We start from the raw sequence: 16,312 nt of genomic DNA, 5'->3' as shown, positions 1-16,312 counted from the left end.
ATGGAAACCGTTACGTCGCGATCGTTTATTCTAATAATGTAATTTTTTTTGAGGCGTTTGATGACCTTGTACGGTCCATCGAACTGAGGCTGTAAAGGGCCCTCCCATGACGTCATGACGCAAGGAAACATGATTTGAATTGACCTCTAACTCATGACTTTTGTTTTTCTCTACTTTTTGTTTTTCTCGTTTTAATGTTGCTTTCCACGGTCATTAGCAACCTCATGTACCTATCCTTGTTCAATTTTTAATATATTTACACTGATTCTAATGCATAAACATCCACAATATTATAATATTATGAACCATATGAAAGGTTTCTTATATAAATTTCTTATATAAATTTAGTTATCACATAGTGGTAAAGGGCCTCTTTATCTGCCTTTTCACTTTATAATATAAAATAAAATATTCAATGTGATAACATTGATAATAATCTAATAGTTATTCTAGATATAAAAATATAATCACGATGTTCATTAATTCTTTCCAAATTGAAATTATCGAACTTTTCCTTACCAAGCAAATGACAGATCCAATACAATTAAGAGGGTTGATAATAAAAACAATACTTGTAAAATTTGTTTACTTCTTAGATAATAACGCAAACTCACAACAGGGTGGAATTAATGTTATAAAAAATAATCTATACTTTAACTATCAAATGAAAATTAACCAGTTCTATAAAAACCTTCGTCACGAGGTCTTTATGGTTATAATTAAATAGGTATAGTTTTTCTGCGATATGATTATAAATGCACTCACTCAGGAATTGTGTATATTGTACATATTATTATACAGGGTGGTTGGTAACTGGTGGTACAAGCGGAAAGGAGGTGATTCTACGCGAAAAAAGAAGTCGAAAATATAGAATAACAATTTTTCGTTTGAGGCTTTGTTTTCGAGAAAATCGACTGTGAATTTTCGCTCGGTACGCGTGCGGTACGTTTTAACGGATCTCACTGTTTGATCGTTGTCTCGATGAAAGAATTAAAAAAAAAAAAAAAATTAAAAAAAGTTTTTCATTCCATATTTTCGACTTCTTTTTTCGCGTAAAATCACCCCCTTTCCGCTTGTACCACCAGTTACCAACCACCCTGTATAATTATGAATATTTTGTTTAAAAAATTAAATTGTATTGAACAGAAATTAAAAATGCTAGAGCAATCTTTCGCTGTCATGGAGAAAAATAAACGTGTACAGAAATTGTTTTTGTCATGAATTCTTTAATTTTTTCATTTACCAATTTACAATTACTCACTATTTTGTCATAGACCATGACCTACCTTATGTTAATAATACTAATGCTCTGTCTCCCACAGGAGGAATACAATAGCTCAAAAGTGTATCCAATCTTTCCCCGTTATCCGATCTTAAAGGACATGATAAAGGATATAATGCATAATCCAGACTATATGGAAGTTTGTCACGAGGTGGACCAAGCATAGCGGCCAGACCCCCTCCACCGCTCGCCACGTATGACCTTGTAAAAAGGATCTTAGCGTGAACGTTGGTGAAGGGGGTGTACCAGAAACAAGCCTGAGCAAGACTTTCACTTCTCCATTCATGGTGGCTAATTACCGCAAATTCTGTTTTATTTCACACTTACGGTCTCTATAAAGATCTACATATCTGTGTTTATAGCACGTTTCGTCTGATGATATTCAGCCGGTACATATTTACAAGAAACTATACATCACCTTGTGTGTACGCTAATTGGAATCATGTTTGTTAATTGAATGCCCGAAGAAAATATGCGTGAATGCAAAGTAAGGAAATATGACATTGAGTTGTGAGGGGAAAAGGAACAGAAGATAGATTTTATAAAAAAATATATAATTAAACGAACATTCCTTTGAAGATTCTCCGTATGTTGGAATGATGCTTTTAGTATAGTATTTTTCGTGGTATTTTATGGTATCACGAGAGATCTGCTACTTGGCGACAATAAATAACAATACAAATGCAGAAATTAATTTTTGTTGCATTTTTATTGAATAAAGAATTTTTAGAATTATAAAATAACTTATTAGTATTTCAAGAGAGAAGAGGATAATTCATGAAAAATGAAATTATGTAAAATTATTTGCTTGTTGTGATTCTAAAATTTCGTCTTTTCGATCTGAAAAATAAGATAATTATCAAAAGGATTCTTTAATGTGAAAATTCATCAAAATATAGAAAGAAATAAAGATATATTTCGACAGGAGCGCCAAGTACTACAAGAACAACTAATTCCAACATAGGGAAGAAATAAAATTGATCATCTTAGTTTCTGATTACGATCGGAATAGCCGCTTGCACGTTGAAACACAAAATACAAAAATTACACCAGTACGTTTCATACGTAAACGTTGTGTAAACGTGGTGTAAAATTTCTGTTAAGGCACTTCATAATGGAGAAAATCCTGAGAAATGTTAGATTTATAAGATGTTGTCGAGTGTTGTGTATCTTTGTATGCAAATTATATCGTATGCGCGTGCATGTGCTTATCAAAATAAAAAAATGATTTAAGTGATTAAGTGTAAAATGCAACACTCTGCTTTCTGCTACTCGATGCCGTCATTAAGCATTGTCAACTTAATAAGAGTTTGTTGAACAAAGGAGACCTCTCTTTACCTACGAACAGGACAAACGGTAGCAATTTAGTAAGAGGAATATATTTATTCTGCGTCAAATATCGCTTTGCGAATGATGACACTCTTTTTCGTAATACAGAAACATTTTGCTTCGACTACGGTGGGAACTAGATATTTAGGTATAACATCATTAACTCATTAATAATCGTTGTCGTACGCGATGGTGTAACCGCAACCGATGTAACACAGGATGATGTTGATGGTGATGTTGCACAGAGAAAAATTTATTGTATCCATTATTTTATGTTATAATTTTTTCTATAGAGTTTATTGAAGTTTAATATCGTACCAACCATAAAATTATTAGCGGTACTATAGGAGGATATATCATAGTGCGAGATATTAATTTGCACTAATTTATCAAGTAATTTTGTATCCTCGATAGATATTAACAAACTTGATTTCGCTTTATTCGTGCATATTCAACACTTAAATAGCGATTTTTTAAATCTCATACTGGAAGTCATTTGAAAAAGAATAAGTCATTAAAAGTTCAATACGAAGGATTTGTCTTTCACTTCTATCATGGTTCTCAAATTTCTTCTCGTCTTTTACTTTCGTAAAATTTTAAATTCTGCAGGAATAATCTTTTCTATTTTATGAAACAAATGATTCTATACCCTTGTATTTTGTTGTATCTATGCTTTATTTATCAATTGTTTAGATATGTAACATTATACACATAAAATATTTCTTAAACTCCTAAAAGAAAAATGCCTAACAGAGTTAAAATTTATTTATCTTGAAACATATACTTGATATAAAAACATAATTTTTCCGTCTAGTGAAAGTGGAAAAATTGCTATCAATATCTTTACTTCGTGCAGAAAGCAGTTCACTTATAATATCCTGTACGAACTTCTTTTCATCATCAGTTGAAAAACTACACGATGTATGTGCTGTATTCACATTCGACTTCAATTAAAACGCAATGACTGCTTTGTATATCTTGGGTGAAACAGTGCTAACCATAGATCATACACATTTACGTTATTGTATAATAACGTAGAAAGAAGAGGATGTATTCTTTAAGAAATTTGACGTAATAAACATATCTCATCATTATCACATTTACATATATACAATATAAATATAAAAGCACCTACATGATATAAACAGACACACGTGCGTACTTTTACAACAAATTGAAATAAAATATTTCACTTTAGTCAACCTCTACATCTTCAGGAATTATAAAATTATCCATTGTTCTACGTAACGTCGATTCATCTTATATTCCTTTGGTAGCGAAGTACATATGTATGTATGTAAGCAAGATATGTTTATCTACTAACATAATTATATGATGCACTATAGTTTTTATAAAAACTGTTAAATCAATAAAATATCGTATTCGCTATAATTCATGAAAAATATTCGAGTTCGTGTATTAACATAACTTGACACAAACGTTATATGAATTAACTCGGCTGAAAAGATTAACTTTCCACCAAATTTTTCAATTTTTAATTAAAAAATAAATTTTAATAAATTGAAAAAAATGAATAGACATGAAAAACTGAGAAGTTTCGGCGTACATAGTTAATAAAATACCATAAATTCTATGACGTTATTTATTTTTCATTCGCTTGCTTCATGAAAGCTTATGAAAGCTTAAATTGATTGTGGAATATAATTAATCGATTCATCTATCACGCTATTAGAATAAGCAACGGTGCATGAAATGATAGCAAAAACTAATATAATACGAATATATAAACTATAAAAAGTTTTACTACGTTATCTTAATATTTAAAAATCTAATAATGAATTATGGCGGACTTACGATTTAAATGTATAAATTATAAACTAGATAATCAAACGAATTTCTGTAAACGTCCGTTTACGAGAAAAATTCGCGGAATATATCATAATTTGATATCAAAATTTCAATTACTTAAATTTATCAAAACTCTCCGACAAACATCTGCAATATTTCATATATATAAATAATCATAGTTTGCATAATATTTAAAATAAGTACTTCTCGGAATGGAATATTTATGTAGTATCGTGGACGAAAGGCCTAAGAAATATCGGGCGAACTATGAACAATGTCGCGAGAGCCGAGGCGTCGTCGGGCCCATCAATGTGTCATCGGTCTTTTCAAGTGCATAGTTTCGTGGAAAAGACCTACGTGACCCTGGCCACGAGCGCCTGCAGAACACGTGTGCGGTGGGCCTAGGAAAAAGACAACAGAATGCGGCAACGACCAGAGAGTTAGTCGAAAAGCAGAGTGCGAGTCGAGGAGCCGAGTGCGAGCTGAGCGGAGACAGAGGTTGCGAGTGGCGTTGCCGAGAGAGTGTGGATTGCGCTGTTTTCTGTACGTTTGGCGTGAATAGTTCAGGTTGAACAACAATCGTCTTTTTCTGTCTGATTAACATCTCTATTGTCCACTCTTTGTAAACACATTATATCACGATATTACATTTATTTTAATACACATTATTGTGATATTGATTTACATTTCAAGTGGAACACATAACAGCCTTGGAAAAATCTATACTGAGCGTTTAAATCGTTAAAATCTAGTCGTAAAAGAAACAAAAATACGAATCATCTACTACGTAAGTAATGTGTAAGAAAAAAACCAATGGCTGACAGCTCGAAATCAAAATGCACGTATATGTAATGCACGACAGACATTGAGACGACAAGACGATCTATTATCAAAACGTGGATCCTTTTCAATGTATGTCGATGCCTAGTGACCCATAATCCCTTCCCTTGTATGTTTAAAATGATTCTTATATCCCAATCAAAAGCCTGTTACAAACAAAGAAAATAACGGATCAGTTCAGAGAAATGCTGGGTACAGGCATATACAGAAACTAAAATGATGATTAAGCGGTCAAATGACATACTTGATGATTAATATCAAAAAGGTAATTTATGATCTCGTAATGCACATTCCTCTTCAAATTGATTCATATCTGAAAACAAAATGAAACTTACGATACTTATGCGAATCAAATTTTGCAGGGAATAAAATATTTTTCGAACGGTGTTCTTTTCTATCACACCGATCGCCTTCAGTTTATTGATATCAAAAGTAACACGTACAAAATAAAATTTAAGCGACCCTAAATAATGAGCTTACACGAACAGTACTTTAATTTTTACAAATTTCATGATAATTTTGCATTGTAATATACTTTTTTTTCGCCGAAATGCACAAGAAATTTTGCAATGAATCAAACTTGAGAAGCTTCGAATGAAATTTATACAAATATTAATATTAAGGTATATTGGAAATGGAAATTTCAAAAATTATATCAAATATCAATCATGCGCAAGATTATATCGTATAAAATTATAAAGAAGACGGATTGAAATTTATTTGTCTGCATTCAGCAAATCTACGTAAAAGAGGAATACATACATACTGTAGCTATTGAGTTTCTAGAATAGCGCTTTTGTCGTAGATATTTGTCTTCTTCTATGATCTATGTATATGTATAAAGAAACGTACAATATTTGAAGAAATTTCGACACAAAAAACTACGCTGCAGCTTAATAATTTCCAATTTATTTTCCATTAATATTTCCTAATTTCGTTATCTAGCATATATACTTAACCCTTTCTTTAAATTATTTAGTTATTCTTGCAAATACATTAGCACATAATCAAATATTTACTTGCGCTATAAATCAAAAAAGAACCTGAATACTTAAAGATCAAAATTTAGAAAAAATCGCGAACATTATTTATGCAATGTTAATTGACTATATTATATTCTTGACGTTAATATAAAGACCAAAGTTAACTGAAGAATCACCACGAAATGTACACGTTACATAGTCTATACAAGTTCATTATTAAACTTTGTTTCTGAAACGTTGACTGGTTAAATTATATTTATAATTACTCTATGTATATTCAGATGCATCTACGATTACCTTGAGATAATATAATCGCGACATAATTCATATCTTTTATGTAAAACAAAATACCTTCTTAGACCAATGATCGCATAATATTAAGGAGAACTTAAGGTATAGTATAAAGCGGAACTACATGTAGCGAAGGAGTAAAGCTATACTCGATGCAATGTCTTTGAATTGATGAATATAGCAAGTGCGCTCGCTGTTTTAATGAAACTAGGAGAGTGCCAAATAGATTTTGAAAGTTTATACGTGTGCGTAAGTGCGAATATGACGTTATGCAATGGCGTATACATATATATTTGCGAGTGTTACTGTAAAATTTTTATATAGTGTATTGTACGTAATAATGTTGACGTAGTTTTATTTTGCTGGACTGATCGTTAATTGTGCGTAAAAATTTTTTATGACTATATAAAACAGAAACTTTTACCTATGCATAATGCATATAAATTAAATTATTTGTTGTATACAGGGTGGTTGGTAACTGGTAGTACAAGCGGAAGGGGAGTGATTCTAAGCGAAAAAAGAAGTCGAAAATATAGAATGAAAATTTTTTTTTTATTTTTTTCTTTTTTTTAATTTTTCCATCGAGACAACGATCTACAGTGAGATCCGTTATAACGAGACGTGATAAAGTGCACGCGTACCAAGCGAAAATTCAAAGTCGATTTTCTCGAAAACAAAGCCTCAAACGAAAAATTGTTATTCTATATTTTCGACTTCTTTTTTCGCGTAGAATCACCCCCTTTCCGTTTGCACCACCAACTACCAACTACCCTATATAAAATAAAATCTATTTTAATTTCAGTAATTAAAACTATTTTCAGTAATGAAGATATTTAGTAAAATTCGTTATTTATTGGAAAAGATATTGAAAATAAGTTATTGAAGTGTGCGAAAACCGGGACTCACTCCAGCGAAAAAAACTATCAATGATATAAGTATAATTACTATGAACATACACATACGGATGTCTGATACGAGAGATCTACCTAATGTGTTTAAGAGTGTGTACATGGTAGACGTAATAACCGTGTTAATGTCCTATAAGATGAAGAATGTACAATGCACTTCTCTCTATAAAGATTCAAATTATCTGACGAAAAAAAGAAGGAAGAACTTTTCAAATAAATTCAACGTAAATAATTAACATAAACGTGTTTTATTTGCAAGCAATTAAATGAGTATTTGGCACGTAACCCAAAAAATGAATAACCAAAGAAACGAATAAAATATACATAATATTTATCAATATCACAACACAATTGGCAAAAACAAAAATTTCTTCTTTAAAGAAATGAATGGTGAAAATTATATTAAAAATATGAAAAAATATATTTGTTTGTTGATTTATGCTTATATTTAAAAAGACAAATTTCTTCAATTTCAATAAATTTTTGATTAGAGAATTTTTTAAAGAAATCTAACATAATTTTTGATTCTATGCTGTGTTTGAGGCATATAACATAGAATTTGAATAGATTGTAAATGAATTTGTACGTTGGAATATGTGTATTAACTTTTGTATCTTATAAAATATATCATTTCAAATTGCGTATTCGAATATCTATTAATGTTTAGCATGGGTAGAATATTTTTCGTTATTTTTATTTCCCAATTATTATATTCTAAATCTGTTACTTCCATAACAATGTTAAATCTGTAAAATAGTAAATGAAGTAAAATTTGCTAGAGTTTTGAATAAATATAACTAGGTGTTCTAGTACCTATAATAATCAGCAGTATACATCCTATGATCTTATTACAGCCTTCTATTTCCTCCATGTTGGTTATCATTATTCCATTTTTATTTTTGCAAAAACTTAATTTTCACATATATTTAAGATAAAAATAAAATAGATGAACTTCAAGAAAAAGCTTTTAATTATGGGGGGGGGGGGGGTAAGGTTTAAAATTTTTTTTTGCATTTTTTTTATTTTTTTAATTGAATGCATAATATCTTAAGAATATTGTGTCAAAATTTCAAATCGATTGGAGTAAAATTGACGAAGTTACGAGTATTTGTATACATGTCGGATTTTATTACCTACCCGACCCGAGCGTGCTATTGCTACCCGGCAGACGTTCTTCTCTCTATATAATACCTAATCTTACCCCCCCAGATCTACTTATAGTATTTAACGACTTAAGTACAAACCTCCTTATACCTGTACTGTATATTTTGTCAGTGTAGAGTATAAAATTTAGTGCCGGAGTAAATATTCCATTTTCATTAAGTTTTGTGTTAAATTATTACTAAAATGCCTAAAAAAAATTAGAAGATCTGATAGACATACAACTGGTTCGAGATTATATCGACCTAGAAAAATTGTACCTCCGCATAAACGTAAAAACGAAGGCATTTCAACAAGTAGCGCGTCAGCTAAAAAAATAAAAGTGACCGTTGAAGATCAAGTTACGAAGGATCTTGAAGACCATTATAGGTGAAGTGTGTGAAATGTGATGGAAAAGTAAATTTTCATTCGACTAAGAAAGAAGGCCTTGGATTTAACATCAAAGTGTCGTGCGAATGCTGTAAACAGATTACAAATGTTCCGTCTAGTGCAAGAATAAACTCTGGTACTTTCGATGTTAATTATCGGTTTGTTTTCGTGATGAGGATATTAGGCCTTGGATTAGTTGGCTGTGAAAAGTTCTGCGGCTTGATGGATTTGTCTAGTAGGTTTTTATCAAAACCGACGTACAATGATTACGTGAAAGAAATGTGCTCGACTGTAAGAGAAGTAGCGAATCGATTTTTTTAATCTGCTATAAAAGAAGAAAAAGCAGCAACAGCCGAAGAGCTATCATGGATGATAGCAACATCCTTTATGGACCTGGCATTGATGATTCAGTGTGAGGTAAGCCGATAAAATTCGCTTATGAACGTTTTATACCAGACTTTTTAGTGTTCAAAACTTTAAAGCGTTTTCCCCACAACTCACGTTTTCAAAGTCGGCGCCCCTCATAACTTTATAACTACTGCACCGATCCTTTCGAAATTTTGAACACTATTTCTGTACATAATTTACGAGATAACGTTGGAGAGGTTTTCAAATTTGTTAATTATTTGTATTTTACAATAACAAAATAGCCGCAAATTTTCGCACAAAATCGCGTTTTTCCCTTCAAAGTGTTCCAAAAAAGTGAAAAATTGAAATTTCGAAAAATCCTCGCACCGTTACCTGGGGCAAACTGTTACCTAACGAATGAACTTTAACTTTTTGATTTCAGATGATCCAGCACCAAGTTATCAGGGTCACCGCAATTCTACCTTTTTTCCGAGACACGTCCGAATAATTGCTGCCATTGCCGTATTTTGTAATATTTCTCCGTGAAAATTTTATACAATATTCTTCGAATGCCATACTTTAATGTACTATTGGTTTTAATAAAGAGATTTTAACTGTGTCGTCATAAATAATTCACAAAAACATGCCTTATTTGTGTACTAATTAACCTTAGCCCCCCCTTAAATATTGTCCTACAGACAATAGATTACCTGCCGGGAGAGCTTTAATTGCCTTTAAGGGTCCACCTTGGCGATCCTTCTCTATTGTATAACTAAGAAGCTTTATTCACTCTCTTGTCCTATCGCATTTTATGGCATCCAACATAAACATACATCGACACACATTTTTGCTTCTGACGAAAACGTTTACCTTCTGAATATGCAATATGCAAATAGCGCAATAAGCAAAAAATAAACCATTTGTCTTTCTAATGCTAACACTGATATAAAAACCAACTCTAATATATAGAATCAAAATGAATGTAACAACCATATAGGTTGATATTTAAAAATTAATAATTAATAAATTAATAATTAATAGATATACCTCATCTTTCTTTTAATCCTTCCAAGATCAAATCTCTTTTATTCTATAAAAGAAATTCTTCCTTCATCACTCATTAATGGTACTCATATTCATAAATATTATAAAGAAGTCACAATGCACTGAGATCAGTTTCACTGATAATAAATACATTTATTGTTCTATTAATTAATAACTTACTAAAGCACAATGTTATACATACAGCATCGATAAATTTTCTAACATCTTTATTTATACTTCTCTAAGTAATTGTTTGTTAATATTTTTTAGCAGGCACGAATCTCATGGGCAAATTCACACAGAGTGTCCGGAGAATCGTTCAGGATGTAAAGGATGAAGGAACATCAAGTAAGTTGCTGTAAAATATTATATACATAGTATTTTTAAAAGAATATATAGATGTATATATGTACATATAGATTTGTAAATTATCATTTGTAATTGATTTCTAAGAACTATATAATTTATTTCAATAATTCACTGTATTTTACTGTAGAATAAATCTATTGTGCTAAATCTATTTGTACTAAATTTAGCAAATTATAAAATGTTCTCTCACATGACAATTTATTTAATCACAATTATTTATATTTAATCATGACTATCTAGTCAAAATCAATTCGACTATTACTTAATCCTTTAACAGTGTAACTCAAAGAAGATTTAAAGCTATGAATTTCATTATTATATCTGCTATTTTCATCATATTTTCCTTCCGTTTGTATCTCTCAAAATATCTTTTTTCAAATTATGAACTACTTTATTCTTGAAAAGTATAGAATATACAAAAAAGAATATTATTCCTAAAGGTACCGCTGACCGACCGAGATGAAATTTGGTGAGCATCGTTGAACGAGGCAATAGATCTGAAATATTTTTTTTTTTTTATTTAGTTGTTCACATTCACGATTTGCCCGATTTGGACATTTGGTAGAATTTTTTGGCTGTATCTGAAATATGAAATTTAAACTTCGGGAAATCATACGTTTGGAAGATATAAGCCCCTATATATATATTATATTTAACAGATCTTCCGTTCGATGTTTTAGGCGAAATTACTCATCCTAACTTAATCTAATCTGCCTTACTCATCTCTTATTCGCGTGCACTTTATCACGTCTCGTTATAACGGATCTCTGTAAATCGTTGTCTCGATGGAAAAATTAAAAAAAAAAAAAGATTAAAAAAAAATTTTCTTTCTATATTTTCGACTTCTTTTTTCGCGTCATACAATCCGGTTGTGTTTGTTCGAGATTAATGATAATGAGCCCAGAGTCGCGGCGACAACCAGTCACCGAAGGGATGAACGCTTTGTCTAACAAAGGTATAGGCTAATAAAGTCTAATAAAGGTATAGGGTAAATAGGCTCTCCTTAAAGAAAAAGTAAGAATTAAGAAGAAATAGTTGTAACGGCACTTGACAGAAGGTCTTTCAAACAAACAAATAGTCTTTGTTCTGACTACGGAAAGGTAGGGAAAATCTATTTTTCTCACAAACGACGCTTCCCACTAGCAACTTCCACTCAAGGGCAGCTAGCACCCTCCTCTAACCACCACAATGGAAATTGACCAATTAGCAGCAATGACAACTTCCCTCACTTTCCGAACGAAGATTTTTCTCCACCAGTCCGACGATTTCGTGCCCTTGCACACACCCCATCGTAGTTTTCCTCTTCAGCGTCACCGTGACGGAGGGACACTCTTTCGCGTACGCTCTCATCAACGAGTTAAGTGACGTCTTTGCGATCCGTGAATATTTCACGTCTTAACATATAGTCCAACTTAGACTGTCTAACTTAGCAGTTAGTTGTCAAATCGGTTGTGTCCATACTTGTGTTAATAAACTCTATCTTCATTGTAACACAACGATGGCTAGTTCCAGTGAAGATTCATCAAGCGCCCATAGCTCTAATCCCAACGCCAACCCGACATCAGAAGAGAGACCAGTGCCGGTTATAACAATGCGAGAGCATATGATAATCACGCGCCATTTAACTCGGAAACCGAGTGCGGAACTTATAAATCTAGTGCTACCACGTTTTCACCCCGAAATCACGGGCGCCGATCCAGCCGCATGGTGCGCAGCTGTTAATCAGTTTATGAAGGACAACCCTCTACAAGACAGCGCGTTAATTTCTGCTTTAAAAAATGCTCTGAAGGGTTCTGCAGCGTATTGGTTTACGCAGATAGTGAATGGCGAAGAGCATACCTGGCCGACGTTTATGGAACTTTTTACTACGCGTTTTGGTGGTAAAGAAACAGCAACCTAGGCGCTAATGAGAATATCCAGAGAAAAACCTCAGAAGGACGAAAACATGGCAGCTCACATCGCTCGTCTTCGCTCCCTCGTGCAGGCGAAGTGTGAAAATTTAACTAAAGAAGAAATACTTAACGCTATGATTCATTGTCAAGTGAGCGCACAAGATCAGCCCACTGAACGAATAGCACTTGAAAAGGATATCGAGACCGAGGACGAATTTCTAAATAATACATCAATTGGTCCCGAAGCCAAATGATATAGGCTACCTGACTCGCGGAATAGGTGCCTTTACTGTGGGAGGGTAAAGACCGAGAAATGGAAATGGAAATGGCGACGCCTAGAAAGAAGCGAACCAGCAACATCGGCCAGGGTGTTGTGCTTCAAGTGTCGTAGGGTAGGTCATATCTCGCTTAATTGTCCGTTACTGCGGGAAAAAGCTATGATTCCAATAACGAACATCGAGCCGACTCGAGCGTGATGGAGTTTCCTACTGGTAAATTAAGTCACCTGGGTGAGTCGTTCTCATTCCATTTCGATTCTGGAGCCGAATGCTCATTAATTAAAGAGTCTGTAGCCCCGAAATTTTCTGGCAAAAAAGCTACTAATATAGTAGCAATGCGAGGAATAGGAAATACTTGTGTTGAAAGTACATCTCAGATATTGTCCACTGTATGTACTAACGGTTTTGCATTAGAGATAACTTTTCATGTCCTTCTTGATACCTACTTAAGATACGATATCATCATTGGTCGTTAAATTTTAAGTCAAGGTGTTGACGTAAATATTACGCGAAACAGCCTCGTTATTTATAAATCAAAGACAATTAGTCAAAGACAATGACTGTAGCAAAACCGCGGAAGACGAGATCGATATTAACGAGGTCGACACAGATGTAATCGGTAACGATAAAGATCGATTAATTTCTATTCTCAAAAAATTCAAAGATTCATCCATTGCGGGGTCCCCACGTACTCGCATAAGTACGGGAGAGTTAGAAATAAGTTTAATAGATTCTAACATTACCGTCCAAAGAAACCCTTATAATCTTAGCGAGGAAGGGCGGAGAATAGTGCGTGAAAGGATAAACGAACTAATTGAAGCTAAAATTATAAGGCCTAGTAGTTCACCATTCGCGAGCCCTATGTTATTCGTGACGAAAGAGGACGGCTCAGATAGATTGTGTGTAGATTTTCGAGAGCTAAATAGAAATACGGTCGCGGATCAGTACCATCTCCCTCTTGAAGCGGATCAGATCGCGAGGCTGCAAAAGGCGAGATACTTTATTACCCTAGATATGGCCGGAGGGTTTCACCAAATTCCCATTCATCCTAATTCGATGCAGTATACAGCGTTCGTTACGCTCGACGGACAATATGAGTACATGATGATGCCGTTTGGATTGAAAAATGCATCGTCCATTTTTCAGAGGGCCATCCTCAATGCCTTAGGCGACCTCGATTATTCATACGTTGTTGTTTACTTTCATGAGGTCTTAATCATTGCCGACTCGATAGATCAAGCTTTAGAAAGATTGGACACCGTATTAAGTATCCTCGTAAAAGCCGGATTTTCTTTTAGTTTTTGTAAATGCTCTTTTCTAAAGACGTCGTTACACTATTGCGGATATGTAATTGGTAACGGAGAAGTTCGTCCCAGCCTGGGTAAAACACAAGCCTTGAGTTTTTTACCCGCACCAACGACCGTCGCACAGCTTAAGCAGTTCATAGGTTTAGTTTCTTACTTTCAAGATTTCATCCCTAAATATAAACGGATAATGAAACCCCTGTATGACCTTATTTCGAATAATAAAAACATAACTTGGAGGGAAAAGCATGAAAAAATATGGCAAAAAGTAATTTCCGTCCTGACTGGCGCGTCGGTGTTAATAACATTCGATCCCAAATACCCGATCGAACTACATACTGACGCTAGTTCGAAGGGATATGGGGCCATTTTGATGCACAAAGTTAAAGGTACAAATAGAGTGATAGAATATTACAGTAAAAGAACTAGTCCTGAGGAATCTATGTATTCCTCGTATGAATTAGAGACGTTGGCGGTTGTAAACGCCGTCAAACATTTTCGGCACTATCTACGTGGACGACAATTTCTTGTCGTCACTGATTGTAGTTCCTTGAAGGAAAGCATTAGTAGAGTATATTTAATTGAAAAGGTTCACAGGTGGTGGGCTTACCTGCAAACTTTTACCTTTGACATTGTGTTTCGAGAAGGCAAAAAAATGGCCCACGTAGACTTCTTTTCGCGAAACCCCGTAGAATTGGATCATCGTAGGATAAAAAATGTTACAAAAAAACAAACCAATCTCACGGAAATCTTACCTCACATTGAATCATCAATGCCAGGAGGTACAATTTTTCTAGGTCGATATAATCTCGAACCAGTTGTTTGTCTATCAGATCTTCTAATTTTTTTTAGGCATTTTAGTAATAATTTAACACAAAACTTAATGAAAACGGAGCCAAAACGCACCTGTACGTCTGCTCGATAGAATACTCCTACACTAAATTTCATACTCTACATCATACATACATACATACATACTCTAAGGAGGTTTGTACTTAAGTCGAAATTTCTATAAATAGATCTGGGGGGTAAAATTAGGTATTATATAGAGAGAAAGACGTCTGCCAGGTAACAATAGGGCGCTCGGGTCGGGTAGGTAATAAAATCCGACATGTGTCAATTTTGCTCCAATCGACTGGAAATTTTGACACAATATTCTTAAAATATTATGCATTCAATTAAAAAAATAAAAAAAATGCAAAACAAAAATTTAATACCTTACCTGCTTAATTGGGGTTAATTTGTTTAACTTGAAGCCACTTTTCTATTTTTGTGATATGTTCTTGTAGTGATGTGACTGCTGTTGCAGGGTCAGTGTGCCTGACTAGTACCGCTGTGTCGTCCGCGAATGTCAGTATCTTGCTATTAGAAGTTGTTGGTATGTTGGCCGTGTAAAGTGTGTATAGAATTGGTCCTAAGACGCTACCTTGCGGAACCCCTGCCTTGATGTCTTTAACTTCAGAGTATGTGTCTTTAATTTTTACTACGAAGGTTCTGCTGCTTAAGTAGGATTTAATTAAATGGTATATCTGCTCCGGAAATTGTTTTTCGATTAATTGAAGTAGACTTTCGTGGTTTATTTTGTCAAATGCTTTCTCGATGTCCATAAAGAGGGCTGTGCAGTATTGTTTGTTTTCTAATGCTAGAATTATTTCATTTGTAAGTTTGTGCATTTGCTCTATCGTGGAGTGTTTGTTTATGAATCCAAATTGGTGATCTGGTATTAATTTTTCCTTCTCTATTATTGGTTTTAAGCGGGCGTAAATTATTTTTTCTAGTATTTTGGAAAACACGGAAAGTAGTGATATTGGTCTATAAGATGTTGTTTGGTGTGGGTCTTTGCCTGGTTTAGGTAACATTATGATCTGTGCTAGTTTCCATAGTTTAGGATAGTATTGGATTCTTAATATTGCGTTGTAAATTATTGTGATTAGTCGTATCGCTTTTGGATCGCTTTGAATTTTTTAAAATTTTACCATTGATTAGGTCTATCCCTGGTGCTTTATTATTTTTTGTTTTCTCGATTATGTTTCTAATTTCTTGTGCTGTTGTTTTATGTATGATATAGTGTTTGTCAGTTGAGGTACTAGTGGTTAACGCATCCT

General features: G+C 33.5%; 1 protein-coding gene across 14 annotated transcripts in view; it reads left to right on the top strand.

Moving 5' to 3' along the window:
- Positions 1-16,312, top strand: part of LOC126866713 (uncharacterized) — a 497,548-nt gene that overhangs the window by 402,105 nt on the left and 79,131 nt on the right. For 2 of the 14 annotated variants that reach the window (XR_007690037.1, XR_007690036.1), the window contains exon 7: positions 1,323-1,569. The exons of 7 other annotated variants lie outside the window; for them this stretch is intronic. Coding sequence is in view for 3 of the 7 variants with exons in the window: in XM_050620636.1 (XP_050476593.1) it covers positions 1,323-1,448 (126 nt within the window). In the remaining 4 variants the exon portion in view is untranslated. Of the gene's footprint in view, positions 1-1,322; positions 4,580-10,634; positions 10,713-16,312 lie in introns of those variants that run through there. 5 more of the 14 variants (XR_007690027.1, XR_007690032.1, XM_050620696.1 and 2 more) reach the window with 5 other exon arrangements.

The sequence above is a fragment of the Bombus huntii genome, chromosome 1, assembly GCF_024542735.1.
Source record: "Bombus huntii isolate Logan2020A chromosome 1, iyBomHunt1.1, whole genome shotgun sequence".
Taxonomy (NCBI): Eukaryota; Metazoa; Arthropoda; class Insecta; order Hymenoptera; family Apidae; genus Bombus; species Bombus huntii.
Note: the sequence above shows the minus strand (reverse complement) of the source record. Positions and strands in the feature narration are given on the sequence as shown.